The following is a 17,572-nucleotide window of genomic DNA, read 5'->3' on the forward strand; positions in this document are numbered from 1 at the left end:
GGAAGACCCAAAAAGTATGGCAGAACTGTTAAATAGTAAATTTCATGAAGTCTTTACTAAGGAATCCAAATTTAAAAGACCACAGGGTAATAGAGAGACTGTCCATATGAAAGAGATTAAAGTAACCAAACTTGAAATAAAAGAGTTGATGACAGAATTAGATAAAGAGAAGGCAGTGGGACCAGATGAAGTCTCAGGCAGAATATTAAAAGAATGTAGAGAAGAACTAGTAAGTCCTATATACAGCATCATAAAATGCTCAATAGGAAATGGAACAGTACCAGTAGAATGGAAAAGAGCTGAGGTGGTTCCCTTATATAAGAGCGGAAGGAAGGAAGAACCTTTAAATTACAGACTGGTATCACTAACTAGTGTAATATGCAAGATGTGTGAAAGAGTAATAAAGAAACAATGGATCGAGTTTCTTGAAGACAACAAATTATTATCGAATAGCCAATTTGGTTTTAGAAAAGGTCAGTCATGTGTAACAAATTTATTGAGTTTCTACTCTAGAATAGTTGATAGAGTACAAGTGAGAGAGGGATGGATTGACTGTATTTATTTGGATTTAATAGTACAAGTGAGAGAGGGATGGATTGACTGTATGTATTTGGATTTAAAACAGCCGTTTGATAAAGTGCCACATGAAAGATTACTGTGGAAGTTAGAGAAGAAAGGTGACGGCTTAAAAGGAAGCACATTGAGATGGATGGAAAATTATTTGAAGGGGAGAGAAATAAGGACAGTAGTTAAAGATATGAAGTCCAAGTAGAGAGCAGTAGACAGCGGAGTGCCGCATGGGTCAGTATTGGCGCCAATACTTTTTCTCATATATATAAATGACATGCCAGAGGGAGTAAACAGCTACATAAATCTGTTTGCGGACGATGCAAAACTGTGCAGAGACATAAAACAAAAAAAGGATTTTTAAATACTGCAGAATGACCTAAACAAGATCTGGAAATAGAGTAAAAAAATGGGAGATGGAATTCAATGTGGACAAAAGCCAAGTCATGGAAATGGGAAAGAGTGAAAGACGATCAGTGGGAATCTATAAGATAGGAGATGGAGTAGAACTGGAGAAAGTTAAAAAGGAAATGGACTTAGGAGTGACGATGGAAGAAAACAATCAACCGGTAAGCCGTATTGATAGAATTTTCAGAGAGACATATAATTTGCTAAGGAATATTGGATTAGCATTTCACTACATGGACAAAGAAATGATGAAGAAATTGATAAATACTATAATAAGACCGAGATTGGAATATGCAGAAGTCGTGTGGACCCCCCATAAAAAGAAACACACAAGGAAATTGGAGAGACAACAAAAAATGGCTACAAGAATGGTTCCAGAATTTAAAGGAATGACATATGAGGAGAGACTAAAAGCTATGGATCTACCAACCCTGGAACAGAGAAGAGAGAGAGGGGATCTGATACAAGTTTATAAATTGATTAACGGAATGGATCAAGTGGATAATGAGAAACTAATCCGGAGAGAATATAACATTTGAAGCACAAGATTGCATAGTAAGAAAATGAGTAAGGGAAGCTGTTTGAGAGATGTTAGAAAATATAGTTTCCCACAAAGATGTGTTGAGACTTGGAACAGTTTGAGTGAGGAAGTGGTGTCAGCAACGAGTGTGCATAGTTTTAAAGAAAAATTAGATAAGTGTAGATATGGAGACGGGGCCACACAAGCATAAAGCCCAGGTCCTGTTAAACTACAACAGGGTAAATACACACACACGCACACACTCAGTGCAAATTTAAGGATGGAAATTAGATATAGGCATATAGAAGTATTGCCACTGAGAGAGAGAGAGAGAGAGAGAGAGAGAGAGAGAGAGTGGAGGTGAGGGAGGAAGGGAGAGAGCGATAAATGAGAGATGGGTCCGGTCACACACTTGGCCATTCAAATTCTGGGTGAAATGTGGTAGCAGTGGAAGGCCTGTTATTCCCTAGGGAGACACGCCAAAAAAACGCTTTTAGATTTGGAAGATTATAGAAGTCTTGGAAAAAGCGTACGATAGGGTGCCGAGAGGAGAAGTATGGAGGTGTTTGAGAGAAAGGAATGTAACGAAGAAGTATGTTGGATTAGTATAGGATATGTATGAGGGGGCAACGACGCAAGTAAGATCGGGCATTGGCCTGACAAAAATTTTACGTTGCAGTCAAATTACATCAAGGGTCTTCTCTAAGTCCATACATCTTTGACTTAATAATGGATGTTTTGGGCCAATATATCATCGCACCAGCTCCTTGGGATATGTTGTTTGTGGACGACATAATCCTAATCGATACCACCAGAGAAGGAATAGAAAAAAAATTAGAAACGTGGAGAAAAGAAATGGAGGATAGAGGGCTAAAGATCAGCCAAAAGAAAACAGAGTATATGGTTTTTAACGGAGAAGAGGAAATCGAAGATATTTCATTACTGGGCGAAAATGTGAAAAAGGTTAATAACTTTAAATACCTCGGTTTGCATTTAACATCAGACGGAAATCTCGATTCCGAAATAAATCATAGGATACAATCTGGGTGGAGAAACTGGAAAAATGTGTCAGGAGTGTTATGCGACAAAAAGATCAGCGCAAGAGTGAAGGGCAAAGTTCATAAAACTGTAGTAAGACCTGCAGTGATTTATGGTGCGGAAGCGTGGCCTATTAATTAATAAAGTCACAGGAGAAAAAACTGGACGTAGCTACGGAAATGAAGATGTTGAGGTGGATGTGTAGAGTAACGAGACTTGATAAGATCAGGAATGAAAGAATTAGAGGAACGACAAAGGTGGTAGAAGCTTCAAAGAAAGTGCAGGAGCGGAGGCTTCAATGGTATGGTCACGTTAAAAGAAGAGATGGACAATACCTAGGAAATAGAATCTGCGATATGAGAGTGGAAGGTAGAAGAAGAAGGGGGAGTCCAAAGAGAAGATGGAAAGATTGTGTAGAAGATGATCTAAGAAGTAAAGGAATTGATCTGGATAGCGCCGAATAAGAAAACTGAAGCGTTTGGAAATGGCTGACCAGGAACAGCAACCCCGTATAGAAACGGGATAAAGCTGAGGAAGAAGAAGAAGAGAGGGAAAAGGAGAAAGAGCTAAGAAATGAAGCTAAGGTTAAAAATGAGAAAGGGACAGAGATCGAGGAAAAGAATTTTTACTTGAGGGTTCTGGATATGAGACTAAAGAAGTGGTACCTATGGAACAAATAGGTCGTGGAGGAGGGAAGAAATTAAGAGTGACTTATACTAATATAGATGGGTTGTTATCCAGCATGTTGGAGATTATTGATTATTTGAAAGAAAAAGCCGGATGTAATGTGCATTGTTGAAACAAAGCCAACAGAGCAGATCCATGTTAACTTTAAAGAGAAGGGATATAATAGCTGGAGGAGAGACAGGAAGGATAAAGGGGGAGGAGGAGTGCTAATAATGGTTCATGATAATATATGTGTGGAGGATGTGCAATATGGAGAGGACAAAGTGGAAGTAATAGGAGTAACAATCAGAACATAGGAATTGAAGAAGAGAAAAATTATAGTTACATATGTGCCACCTAAGACAAATATATGGGGAACTGAAGAACATAAAGATATGCAAAGAGAAATGGTTAAGTGCCTAGATAACGTGATAAGAAGAGATGCAAGAATATTTTTAGTTGGAGACTTAACTGTAAAAAAGTAAACTGGAGAGAGATAGAAGTAATGGATAATGCTGGACAGTGGAGCGAGAAAGTGTTACAGTTGACTATGGTTAATACAATGGATCAGTGGGTGGAAGAGTCAACAAGGTACAGGGGGAAAGAAGAACCATCATTGCTTGACCTAGTATTCACAAAGAAACCAGAGCCACCACCAATCATACTATACTTTAGTCCAATGGGAAGAAGTGATCATGTGACATTAGAGATGCAAATACCAAAGGAGGATGGGATAAGTTACAGAAATGACTACAAAGGAGAGAGATTAAATTATGCAAGAGTAGATTTTGAAAAATTAAGGATTTTTTGCTGATATTGAGTGGAAACATTATGTATGGAAGAACAATACAAGGGAAATATGAAATATTTTTACAGAAATATAATGAATGAGTAAAAAAATATCTACCTTTTTATAGAGTTAAGAAAAAAATACACACTTGTTACAATGCTAGATGCATAGAAGATAAAAAGGCAAAAGATAAAGCTTGGAAGAAACTCATAAGACAGATAAATAACAAGAATAGATGGCAGTAAAGGGATGTGAGAAATGAATATATTAGAGTAAGGAGAAAGGAATAAAGGAACTTTGAGAAAGATGTGGTGAATAAAAGCAAAGATAAACCCAAACTTTTCTACTAGTTTAGAAATGGAAAAACGAAGGACAAGGAAACAATAGAAAAAAATTAAAGGAGGGAAGATATACCAAACAGAGAAGGAAATATGTGGAATAATGAATGAGAGCTTCAAAACGTTCACTGCAGAAGAAGATTTCACAGAAACTAATAGGACATTGCATTGCCAAGGATTACAGGAAATTGCAGTGCACAAGGAGGATATTGGAAGATTATTGGATAAGTTGGATGTCAGAAAAGTAATGGGGCCAAATGGTGTATCAATCAATCAATCATGGGGGCACATGCTGTGGGGCGCGTCGCCTTGCCTACCCTATGGCGCCACTCCAAACGGTCACACCTCACGAGTCTCCATGCAGGCTCCCTTCCTGTGCCAAGTAACTCCCAGGAGGAGGCATCTGTTTGCTGCAGCCATGAGTTCTGTGGATGTCCCTTGGCCTCCTCCAATCTGAGTTATCCCTTTCGGAGACAACCCAATGTGTAGGATTGGCTTCTGGGTAGCGTGCCACATGCCCATATAGTCTCAGTTGGCACTGATGGACTATGCTCGTAATTGGCCTCGAATCAGTCTCACGAAGCAATCACTGATTTGACACAAAGTCATACCATTGGTAACCCATGATCCTGCGAAGGCATCTAATACCAAAGACATCAATGTGCCTCTTCAGATCGGTGTTCAGTGTCCATGTCTCACAACCATAGAGTAAGACAGGGATCACCAGTGACTTGAAAATCCGAATCTTTGTCCTTCTGTACAGGTACCGACAATGCCAAATACTCGTGTTGAGCGAGTCCAATACGCCGTGAGCTAGGCCAATCTGCTGTACATCTTCCTGGCTCGACCCACCATCGTTACGCACTACAGTACCAAGGTGTATGAAACTTTCTGAGATCTCAACGTCCTCGCCACACGCATGGACAAACTGTAATGTTTCATCCAGTAAGCCTCAAAACAACTGAACCTTGGTCTTGAGCCAGGAAACCTGGAGTCCCAGGGGCTTTGCCTCCTCGTGCAGTGCCTCTAGAGCCATTACCAGAACCTCCAGTGACTCAGCAAAGATTACTGCATCATCAGCAAAAGCAAGATCTGTAATTTTAGTATTGCCAACAGACACTCCACAATGACTTTGGTCTATAACTCTGCCTAGTACCCAGTCCATGCAAATGTTGAAAAGTGATAGAGCAAGCACGCATCCCTACCTCACTCATGTATTCACAGGGAAGAAGCTGGACATGCCCACTCCACACTTCACATCACTCAAAGTTCTGGAGTAGAGGCCAGTTAATAGACCAATAATCCTTGCAGAAATCCCACGTTGATGCAGAAGATCCCAGAGTGTCTCTCGATGCACTGAGTCAAACGTTTTCTTGAGATCGACATAGGCTGCAAGCATCCCCTGTCGAAACTAATGTCGGCGTTCCACCAGTACGTGAAGCGCTAGGATCCAGTCAGTTGTTGACTTAATGGGCATGAACCCAGACTGTTCAGGTCTCTGGTGTTTCAGCAGGTGACTGCAGATACGCATCAACAGCAAATGGACAAGCACCTTGCCTGGTACGCTGAGTAGTGTTATACCACGGTAGTTGTTGCTGTCCTGATGGTCCCCTTTCCCCTTCCAGATATGGATGACCAACCCCTTTTTTCCTGTCAGGGGGATTGGTACCTGAATGCCATACAGTAGTCAAGATAGCATGCAACCCACGCATCATGGCCTCAACCCCCGCTTTGAGCAGCTCTGCACTGATGCTACAAATGCCAGCTGCCTTTCCACCCCTCAACTTTGCCACAGCCTTTTTTGACATCATCAAAGGAGGGTGCAGTTTCGTCAATGGGTGGATCAGTATCCAGCATCTGTAACCCTGCAGTTTGAAGCTGTCTGTTTGGAGGATCCACCATGAACAGCTGCTCAAAGTACTCAGCCCAACAAGCCATCTGCCCATCTTCGTCTGATACGAGGCGACCATCTGCTGTTCGGATAGCGCTCGCCTGAGATGTGGACTTGGAGCGGAGTTTCTTCAAGTCTCGATAGGCAGGTTGGAGGTCATTAGCATTTAGATGACGCTTTACATCCTCAGCGAGACCCCTGACATACCTCTCCTTGTCTCTCCTCAGGAGAGCTCTAGTCCTACATGACAGAGTCCTGTACTGGTCGTGGTTCCCAGCAAGTATGGCAGCATGACTCTCCTCAATACTGTCCAGTGTTTCTACCAAGGTGAAGCAACTCCGTGACCTTGGATGCTCCTCAATGCATTCCTTGGCAGCCTCAAGAGTCTCATGTTTGAAGGTATCCCATAGCTCTACTGGGTTCTCGATTGTGTCGAGCACTCCAAACCAATTGGAGACATCACTGTATACTCCTGGGCACATGTCATGCATGTCCTTCAGTTTCTCAAGATGAAACAGAGTGTGGTCACATCTTGGAGGCTTTCTGGACTTGACATGCAGCTTGAGTGTAGCAACAACAACCCTGTGATCAGTCATAGAGAACTCAGCACTCCCAAAACCCCTGTAGTTCTGAAGGATCCTCCAACAAGTACTAACAAGTATATGGTTGATCTCCTTCGCTACCCCTCTGGCATTGCTATACCATGTCCAGCGGTGCAGCCCTGGTCTCTGATACCAAGAACCTGCAATTCTCAACCTTCTGGATCTTGAAAGATTCAGAAGGAAAGAGCTGTTGCTGTTCCTGGTACCAGAGCCATGGGGACCAACACATAACTTGTAGCAGGCTCTCTCAGTGCCAGTGACAGAATTAAAGTCGCCCAAGATAATAAGTTCATCACGACAGGAACAGTAGTTCAATACAGAGTCGAGTTCTGCGTGGAGCGTCTCCTTCTCTTCAGTTTCACACACCTCGATAGGAGCGTATACTGCAACAACAGACATGAAGCCTGGACTCAACCAGAGTAACCTCTACAACGGACGGCTGCAGTCTACTGGAAATGCTTGTGCCTACTCCCTTGACATGGTAACCATTGCTCATGCAGGACCAATAGTAGGTAAAACCCTTGCTACTGGTCTTGCCACTGCCAGGTCTCCTTGTCTCAGAGTCCCACCATATGCACCCTCAGCCTACTGAGCTCATCCGATAGATGAGGTAGTCAATGATCCTCTGAGAGGCTCAGGATGTTCCAGGAGCCTACATGTAGAACCCTCTGAAGATTTATCCCAGGAATGGTCCAATGGGCAGGTGCCACATCTGCAGCCCACCAGCACCTCCAGTTAAAAATAGGACGAGGGGATCATCTTGTCCCTCTCAAGACACAGGTATCTCGCTAGCTTTCCCCTGCATCCGTCATACAGGTAGGCAAGCCCCTCTGATGCCCTGGCACCTGAGGTGCATGCATGGTCAGACCCCCCCAGCTGAACCGGATTGGGATCATGGCAAGAGGCTCGCCCACGCCTTGAGCCTCGATCGCGACCCCGACCTCTACCTCTAACTCTGGTAGTGGCTGAGGACTTTTTTACTAGGAGGGGTTGCAAGCCACACCCCAACCAGCTAGGTCAGCCTTGGAAAGGGACACTGTTATCCCTGTGGGTAAAAGACCCTGGCTGCCAAAGAAAGGGCAGAAAAGGAGGCAATGACAGCAGAAAAAGAAGGGGACTGAGCTATGGGACTTAGAGGGCACTCACTCCTTACTTGGATAAAATCTACTCATCTGGGCTGGGTGTTAAAAGAATGTAAAGAGCAACTACTGGATCCAATTTGGGAAATAATTACAAGCTCAATAAATGAAGGAAACATTCCACTAGAATGGAAGAGAGCCAATGTAATACTGATATTTAAAGGAGGAAAGGCAATTGAGCCATTAAATTATAGACTGGTGTCATTTACAAGTGTTTTGGGGAAATTGTGTGAAATAATTATCAAAGAAAATGGGTTAAATATCTAGAAGAGGAACAAGTCATATCGAACAGACAATTTGGGTTCAGGACAGGGAGGTCATGTGTATCAAACTTATTAAGCTTCTACTCATGAGTTATTACAGGACTGGAAAACAGAGACGGATGGGTGGACACAGTATACCTAGACATTAAAAAGGGCTTTTGATAAAGTCCCTCATGGAAGACTACTTTCGAAATTAGAGAAAATAGGAGGACTGCAAGGAACTTTGCTAGAATGGACAAGAGATTATTTGAAGGATAGGGAGATAAGAACTGTGATCAGAGTTACATACTCATCTTGGGGTAAAGTAACAAGCAGAGTGCCACAAGGGTCAGTGGTAGCCCACATTTTGTTCCATATACAGTAATACTTTGAGATGCGATCGCCCCAACATACAATTTTTTTGATATACGACGAAAAATTTAATATAATTTACGCCTTGAAGTACGACGATATTTTTAGGATACGAATAGCCATCGGTAGGTGGCGCAGTGATCACTTGGCTACCCGCATCAACCCGACAACAACATACAATTTTTTTGATATACGACGAAAAATTTAATATAATTTACGCCTTGAAGTACAACAATATTTTTAAGATACGAATAGCCATCGGTAGGTGGCGCAGTGATCACTTGGCTACCCACATCAACCCGAACATTCAGCCCGCGTTATGTATTGTTGTTCATCCTTTGTGCATGTACGTGTCTGTGCTCCTCGGCAGTGTGTATTTTTTCTTAAGTTTTGTGAACTCAAGATCATGGGTCCCAAAAGTAAAAGTTTGGCGTGAAACAAAATAGCCTGTATTCACATACTCATTACACATAGAAATTCAATAAACGAGTGAGTACAAATGGTGTTCTGCCCACAAGCAACTCTTCCTCTTTGCAATGCAAAAAACCAGTAGTCTGTAGATGTCATGGTTACCAAAATATCACAGGTTGAATGAGGTGGTATCATAGGTGTACATGGCCTTGCGTCCGATCGGGTTCGGCGGCCTTGGCTAGAGCTAGTGAAAACAGGCCCCTTGTATTCTCTCTCTCTCTCTCTCTCTCTCTCTCTCTCTCTCTCTCTCTCTCTCTCTCTCTCTCTCTCTCTCTCTCTCTCTCTCTCTCCTGTCACCTGTTCTGATACCACTCATTCAAAAGTTGTCTCCCCGAGGTATAGAAGTAAGGCGTGCGGGAGAGGTGGCGGAATCAGAGACAGTGAAATCACTGTCACTCCTACCATTCATTGTTGGTGACACAGTGACGTAGAGCATATGTTTACTCCTGATGAGTGTTACCAGCTCACAAGCAAAGAAAACAGGAAGAAAATTGCCAAAATATAGCCGTAAAAAGCCTAAACGTCTGTCGACGTGCCCCGAGTCTTGTGTGATGAACGTCTATCGATGTGTCCTGAGTTTTGCGGGTTAATTTGTTATTTTGGGCAATATATATCATGCATACAATAAACATTGTATTTATCTTATATTAAATCTATATTTCGTTGATAATTAACCCTCGTATGGTGATCATATATGTACGATTGTAGCATCGCATGCAGAGAGGCAGGGATCGTACTGGTAATCATGATTTTTCTGCGCTAAACGTTTGAATCTCTCCCCCTCACTATTGGTCCTGGGGCAAGTGGAGGTATCTGGCATCTTTTCTCGCTCGCCTGCTTGAGCCTTGAGACATATGTTCCCTCACAATACGTCATCTTTTCCCATTTCGAGGCGACATCTGGCAACTCCCGTGACCCAGAGGGAGGAAACAGTTCTCTGAGTGATGTTATGTCAGTGTTACTTGGTATTGACATTGAGGAATGATGAAAATGAAGATAGGAATTTTTTTTATTGAGACAGAAGAAAGTGAAGACTCTTGTAGTGATTCTGAAAATGATCTGGGAGACAGACCAACCCTCACAGCGACATTCATAAACCTCCTCACGTAGCATATTCCCCCACAGCAATGCGTTGGTGTGTGTCACCCCTGGTTGCCTCTACAGGACTGTGCTTGTCGGCCAAGTCACGTGAATCCCATTGCTAATAAGAGTTGGCAGATTCCAATTATTATAGAAATCCACAATACTTGTAATATGTGGTTTCTTTTTCTTTTCCTGTTTTACACTTCATTTCATATATCTGGGTTCGCATTTTCTTGACATGAAAGTGCAAAAGTTCCTACTTTTACATCAAATTGAAATGCCCAAAAGGAGAGAGAGAGAGAGAGTGGGCGTCCAGTGTTATCGGAGCTTGGGGGGTATTTCTTAGCGGTGGATTCTGCCATGAATTTTTTTATATGCAATAACTTTGCTCTCAGAGGCCATAACATGTTAAAAGTTATATTGTTGTACTCAGAATAACACAAAGAAAAATGTTTTTATATGGAAAAAATATTTTTAGCATTTTTGACAGGTGTGATTTTTCCCCGTTGTAACAGACGGAAAGTAAATCAACCCCCCGTACTTTAAGGGTTGAAGCATGTTAATTTTTGGGGGGAGGGGAGTAAATTCATATCACAAGAACAAATGAATTCTATTTCCATTAATTTCTATGGGAAGAATTTATTTGATATGCGATTTTTTTATATACAACGATCGTCACAGTACGAATTAAAATCGTATGTCGAGGTACCACTGTATATGTAAACGACATTCACAATGGGGTAAACAGTTAAATTAATTTGTTTGCTGATGATGCAAAGCTGCTAAGAGTTATCAAAACCCAGGAGGACTATTTACTGTTGTAGGAAGATATAAACAAAATCGACGAGTGGATTAAAAAGTGGAAATTGGAGTTCAACACCAAGAAATGTCAAGTAATGGAACTAGAAAAGAGTAAGAGAAGACTAGAATGGAACTATCTCTTGGAGAGGAACAAATAATGAAGACTAAAGGAGAAAAAGATCTGGGAACAAATGTACAGGAAAATCTGAACCCTGAAAAACACATAAGTAAGATATTTGAAAGATTAGCATATGAAATGTTGACTAATATAAGTGTGGCATTTCAATTCATGGACAAAAATAAGATGAAAAAATTATCACAAGCATGATACGTCCTAGGCTGGAATATGTAGCAGTGGTGTGGTCACTGAGCTTTAAAAAAAAATATAAGAAGATTAGAACGGGTTCAGAAGATAGCTACAAAGATGGTGCCAGAACTAAAAGACCTAACATGAAGAATGGCTGAAGGAAATGGGACTGCCAACCTTACAAGATAGAAGAGAACGAGGAGACCTAATTACAATGTGGAAGATGTTCATTGGCATTGAAAAGATAGACAAGGAAGACCTGGTTCTGGTGACAGAAGCTAGGAGGACAAGAGGACATCTAAAGAAGATTATGATGAGGCAATGTGTGAAGGATATTGGAAGATACACTTTTCCACATAGAATGATGGAAAAGGGGAATGCATTGATAGATTAAGTTGTTACAGCACATAATGTACATAACTTTAAAAAAAAAATTGGGTAAATGGAGACAGGACACTTTGAGCCCCACTCATACCCTGTATAATACAACTAGGTAAATACACACGGCTCACACCTCTCTCATGGTTCTGTATAACAGCCATTTTGTCTGCCACCAGCAATATCTTCAGCTTCCTAACTCATGTGGAAGACAGTCTTATCCTTAGAAGCCATTGTATAGTTACAGAGACAACAATAAGGCTACAGAGCTGAGGGAGATACAGCCACTTGCTTGTTAAGTCAACTGTGTAAATACTGATCTTGGTGTTGGCATTGCTGTGGCATACACACCCATTTTGCGTTGTTACTGACTTTGGACAAATCCTCAAATGACTCAGACGATATAAGAGCTATCAGGGGTATTTTAGCCAGTATATAAGCCGAGTGGCATAAAGTTACTTGATCAAAGGGCGGAAAATGCCTACTATTACACTCAGGATAGAATGTAAAATAAATAATTATTAGGTAATGAATTCATGAAAGTGTCTGATTTATCCAATATCTACATGTAAGTGCAGTTTACTGTATATTAATGTTTGTGTGTGAAGCAGAAAAAAGGAGATGCCTTGTTTCAACTACCTTCCTTGTAGGGTTAGGTTTTTAAACAAAAACTTTTGATGTTTCATGATTCACCCATTGAAGGCAATGATGAACTCTTCACCTAACAGATTGCTTCACTGGATACTGGAGAGATTGGAGACAGTGGATATTTGAGTCAAGCTACTGGAGACACTCACACTGTCACTCCCCAGCATGGGCCACACTCACCACCAGCCCTACCCTCTCCCATAGACATAATACCCCATCAAGCACTCCTCCTTCCCCATTCTCCTGCTGCAGGTAAGACATGTAAATTTTATTGTGACACATAAGTAAACTCACTAAAATCTTGTAATTGTTTATAGCTAAGTCTTTATGGACTTAAAAACTTCTTTGAAATTATCTATATGTCTGCAGTTTTTTGGCACTTTTCAGCTTGCCTGCTTTTCATGTCTCACTTAGGGTACTTCTAAGTTTGTCAGTCATAGAAATAGAAGTATCTTTATTCCATAAGTTACCTTTCAGAGTTGCCCAAATATTTTCAGTAGGTGTTATATCAAAGCTGTTGGGTGACTAGTGATGGATTATAGTCTGTTTCCATGCTTTAAAAGTACAGGCAAGCCCCGCTTAACGAAGGTTCACACAACGAAATTTCGCTATAACAAACGTTTCCTTTTACTACCATCTGCTCATTTAGCGAACACCAAACTCGCTTTAACAAAATTTTATCCAGGTAATTTTATCCAAGTTTGAAAGCCCCACCGTATCACGCAAGTTGACAGGCTTTTGAATACACCAGCGCCTCTCGTGGACAACACGTGCACCACTCACTCCCCTACCCTTCCCCACTCTTAGTTCAAAACAATAACAGTGTCCAGCAACAGTTCGTCTTCCCTCGCTCAACAAGCCACCAAAACGCCCTGCAACCAGCTCTGCAATGTCGCCTAGCGTTGCTAAGAATACCAAGAAGTCTCTTACTCTCGAAGTGAAGCTGGATATTATTCACAGACACAAGAGAGGCGAGAAAACTAATAACATTGCTCGCCACCATGGCTTGACTCCATCTGCTGTCTCTACTATTTTCAAGTCAGCAGACTTTATTAAGAAGGCTGGTGAGACCGTATCTTCCTTACAAGCTAAAAGAACTACCTACACTCGAGACTGTAATGGATAAAATGGAAAGCCTTGTGGAAATATGGTACATAAGTTTTGTATGCAGTGCAATGATGCACCCTTTGTTTACATTCCACAGGTTGCCAGCTAGCATATTTCCCACTCCACTCTCCCTCCCATCATAAATTTAAGATAATCAACATTATAAAGTTACTTACATACATACATTAGTGTACATTATAATGACTTAGTTTTAAATTAAACTGCTTAAATGTTAAACTTCATAATTTTTACTTTCATTAAACCTTTTACTGTAATAAGATGCACTCTCGCTTTGTTTACTCTCAATGGAAGTTCAAGTCAGGGGTCAAACTTGTTATAATTGGTTCACTTAACGAAAATTCGCTTAACGAACGTTTTTTTTAGGAACATAACCCATTCGTTAAGCTAGGGTTGCCTGTATTCATTCACCTCTACACTGTGAATAGCAGTGCCATCTTGCTGAAATATTTTGTTACCAGTGGAAGTGGAAGAGTTGGTCTGGTTATTATAAAGGATCACAAGATAAACTTGGAAATTCACTGTCTGATCTTTGAGTTAGAATAATGAGTTTTATTAGGCCATCAGACAAAAAACAATCCTGCACCATCAGGGTAGCTAGTCATTTGGTACTGTGGCAAATGATACTTGGGTCATAGAGGCTTCGAGTCTGGTGATCCTCAGGAATAGATTGGCTTGAATTGAAATAGGCCTCAGGAGGTTTGATACTCAAGACACTTGCTACCCAAACCATTTGGTCCCAAAATCTCTAGCCTCAGACCTCTGGACAGACTTCATGGAGGCAGCATATGGAATATGGATCCACACACACCTATCTAAATTTCATCAACCCATCTACTACTTACTGAACCACTCAATTATATTTATCCACTCACATTCATCCATCAACAGCCAAAACCCTACTAACCATTTATCTACTGGCTCATATCTACCTACCCACCACACACAACCTACAGTCCCACCCACTCATCCATCCAGCCATCTCCTACCCATTAATCCCACCCACCCACACTGTTCCATCCATAAACCCAACACACCCACCAAACACTAAACCATCCACCTACCAGGTTAAGCTCTTAATGTCAAGATTTGTTGCTTCCTTTCATTATCAAAATAAATGTACATAAATAATACTTTAAAACTTCATATTATGATGGTTGTTATGATTATTCACATACTCAAGGTCTTTTTTGTCTGTTCTATTTTTGTCTTCCTCCTGCTCAGATATGATGCCGAATTGAGCTCATCTATCATTGTCTTTACATTTTTTTTCTTTTTCAAGTAATTATGGGATTTACAGGTGTAGCATTGGTGTGCTGTCTAGAGGTGGTTAAGATTTTGTGGATGAGTGATGACAGGCACCAAGCTTATCTAAAATATCTAAATAATGAGGATAGACAAAACTTAGAGGAGGAAGTAGAAGAAATCCATAGAATGGGACCATATCAAGAAGGAACAGTGAGACCAATTAAGATACTACTAAAATCACAAGCAGCAACAGAAGAAATACTATATAGAACAACAAGACTCAGAGAAATAGAAGGTTACAAAGATATACATATATAAAGAAAAGTAGAAACGAGGAGGAAAGGAAGAGACACAATGAACTGGTGGCAGAAGCAAGAGAAAAAAATAATGAAAGGTCAGAGAAGGAGAAGAAGGCATTTTTTTAGAGAATTATAGGAGACAGGATAAGGAAATGGTATATTAAAGAAGGAAGAGAAAAAAAATGGAGCAAGTTTAACTAAAAATGATAAGAACAAGAGATTAAAAATTATGTATATGAACATACATGGGGTTTTATCAAGTAAATTAGAATTAAGAGATTACATAAAGAAAGAAGAACCAGATATTGTATGCCAAATGGAAACAAAGTTCAATGAGGCAATAAAAATAGACATAGATAAAAAGTATGATATATGGAGGAGAACAGAGTGAGCAAAAGAGGAGGAGGAGTCATGATGATGTTAAGGAAAGAGATGGTGGTAAATCAAGTGGAGTTTGGGGAAGGAATATCAGAAATACTGTATATTAAGATACATATTAATAAAAAGGAGTTAACAATCATTGGAACATATGTGCCACCAAAAACAAATTCATGGACCAATCAAGAATATAAAGACATGATAAATGACACAATAAAGAGTCTTACAAGAATCATTAAAGAAAGGAGAAAAGTTATATTAGTAGGAGATTTCAACTGTAAAGAGGTGGACTGGGAAAATTATGAAAGTGGTATGGGGAAAGAAGCCTGGGGAGATAGATTTCTGAACCTAATGATAGATAATATGATGATCCAAAAAGTAAAGGAAAACACAAGATTCAGAGGAAACGATGAGCCGGCGAGATTAGACCTAGTTTTTACAAGGGGAGGCAGTGGCATAGTGGATAAGGTGGTGAGTGTGGGATCGGGCAGACATCTACCCGTAGGTTCGAATCCCACCACGTACAGCCTTAAAACACTTTGCCATTTATCGAGTGGTTTAAAGTTACCTACATATCACCATGATACCCAGGTTCTAGGAGGTTACACTCAAGATGAGCTTGGGCGGTGATATGGGCCTAATATGGGTACCACTATAAATAAAATTGCCTGCGCCACTAATGGGCGGAAGCTGAACAGCGCTTCCAATACACTCTTCAAGTGTGCGTACAGGCGCTATAAGCCTTTCCGAAAAAAAAAAAAAATGAACGATGATATTAGATATACATAAGTGCCCATTGGGAAAGAGTGACCATGTAATATTAGAAATGGATATAAAAGAGGGAAAGGAAAATAGAGACGAATCATACAAAGGAGACCGATTAAATTACAGAAGGGCTGATATTGGCTGATATTGAGAACCTCAAGAGCTGTTTTAAAAACGTAAACTGGGAGGAGCTGGAAAACTCAGAGACGGTGCAAGAGAAGTTTAACTTATTTTTGGAAATATACAAAACAGGAGTTAGGGAATATGTCTCGAAATATAGACCTAAAGAAGAAGGAAAGAAGGATTGGTTTAATGCAAGGTGTGCTAGGGCAAAGGAGAAAAGAGATGGAGCATGGAAAAGGTGAAGAAGAAACAGAAATCCAGAAAATAAGGAAAACTTCAAAACAGCAAGAAATGAATATGCTAAGGTGAGAAAGGAAGAAGAAAGGAACTATGAAGAGGACATTGTCGAAAAATGTAAGGAACAACCGAAATTGTACAAGAGATTCATAAATGGAAAAATAAGGCAAAAAGAAACAATAGAAAGGTTAAAAGGAGAGAACGGGATGGTGGAAGACCCGAAAAGTATGGCAGAACTGTGAAATAGTAAATTTCAGGAGGTCTTTACTCAGGAATCCAAATTTGAAAGACCACAGAGTAATAGAGAGACTGTCCATATGAAGGAGATTAAAGTAACCAAGCTTGAAATAAAAAAGTTGATGACGGAATTAGAAGAGGAGAAGGCAATGGGACCGGATGAAGTCTCAGGCAAAATATTAAAGAATGTAGAGAAGAACTAGCAAGACCTATATGTACAACATCATAACATAACATAACATATAACATAAATAATAGGATAACAAAGGGCCACCAGGGCCCATCTAGGTTATCCTGTATCAGTCGCACAGCGACCTCGTCATCAGTACTTAAAGATACACTTACAAGTACACAATACATTATATACTAATTCTAAATATTTGGCCCATTAACAGGGCTAAGTCCTGCAGTGAAATCCTCTACAATTTGTGGTCCCCATACATGGGGATCATGTCTTGTTTAACTATAGTAAATTTCTTATAAAAACTATCATGCACTGCTATACATAATTATAAATCTAATAAATTTAAGTGCTTATCTAATCTGTTTTTAAACATTGTCAAACTAGTGCTATTTACAACCCTCTCTGGCAATGCATTCCAGAAGTCTACCACCCTATGACTAAAGAAATATTTTCTTATATCTAACCTGCAGCCTTGCTTTCTAATCTTCCTGCCATGATTTCTAGTCCTACTTCCCTCCTCTAAGGTAAAGAAAGATCTCACATCTATGTAGTTTGTATCTGAGAACATTTTAAATAACTTTATCATATCCCCTCTTACACATCTCCTCTCAAATGAAAACATGTTTAATTCCTTTAATCTATCTCTATACTCCGGGCACTTTAATGCTGGTATCATCCTAATTGCTCTTCTCTGAACTGCTTCTAACATGTTGAT

General features: G+C 40.3%; 1 protein-coding gene across 4 annotated transcripts in view; it reads left to right on the plus strand.

Annotated features, from left to right (window-relative positions):
* LOC123500100 (guanine nucleotide exchange factor subunit Rich-like) overlaps positions 1–17,572 on the plus strand; it is a 303,302-nt gene that overhangs the window by 234,972 nt on the left and 50,758 nt on the right. For all 4 annotated transcript variants that reach the window (XR_006673172.1, XM_045248758.1, XM_045248759.1 and 1 more), the window contains one exon: positions 12,342–12,513. Coding sequence is in view for 3 of the 4 variants with exons in the window: in XM_045248758.1 (XP_045104693.1) it covers positions 12,342–12,513 (172 nt within the window). In the remaining variant the exon portion in view is untranslated. The remainder of the gene's footprint in view (positions 1–12,341; positions 12,514–17,572) is intronic.

Source organism: Portunus trituberculatus, chromosome 50 (genome assembly GCF_017591435.1).
Source record: "Portunus trituberculatus isolate SZX2019 chromosome 50, ASM1759143v1, whole genome shotgun sequence".
Taxonomy (NCBI): domain Eukaryota; kingdom Metazoa; phylum Arthropoda; class Malacostraca; order Decapoda; family Portunidae; genus Portunus; species Portunus trituberculatus.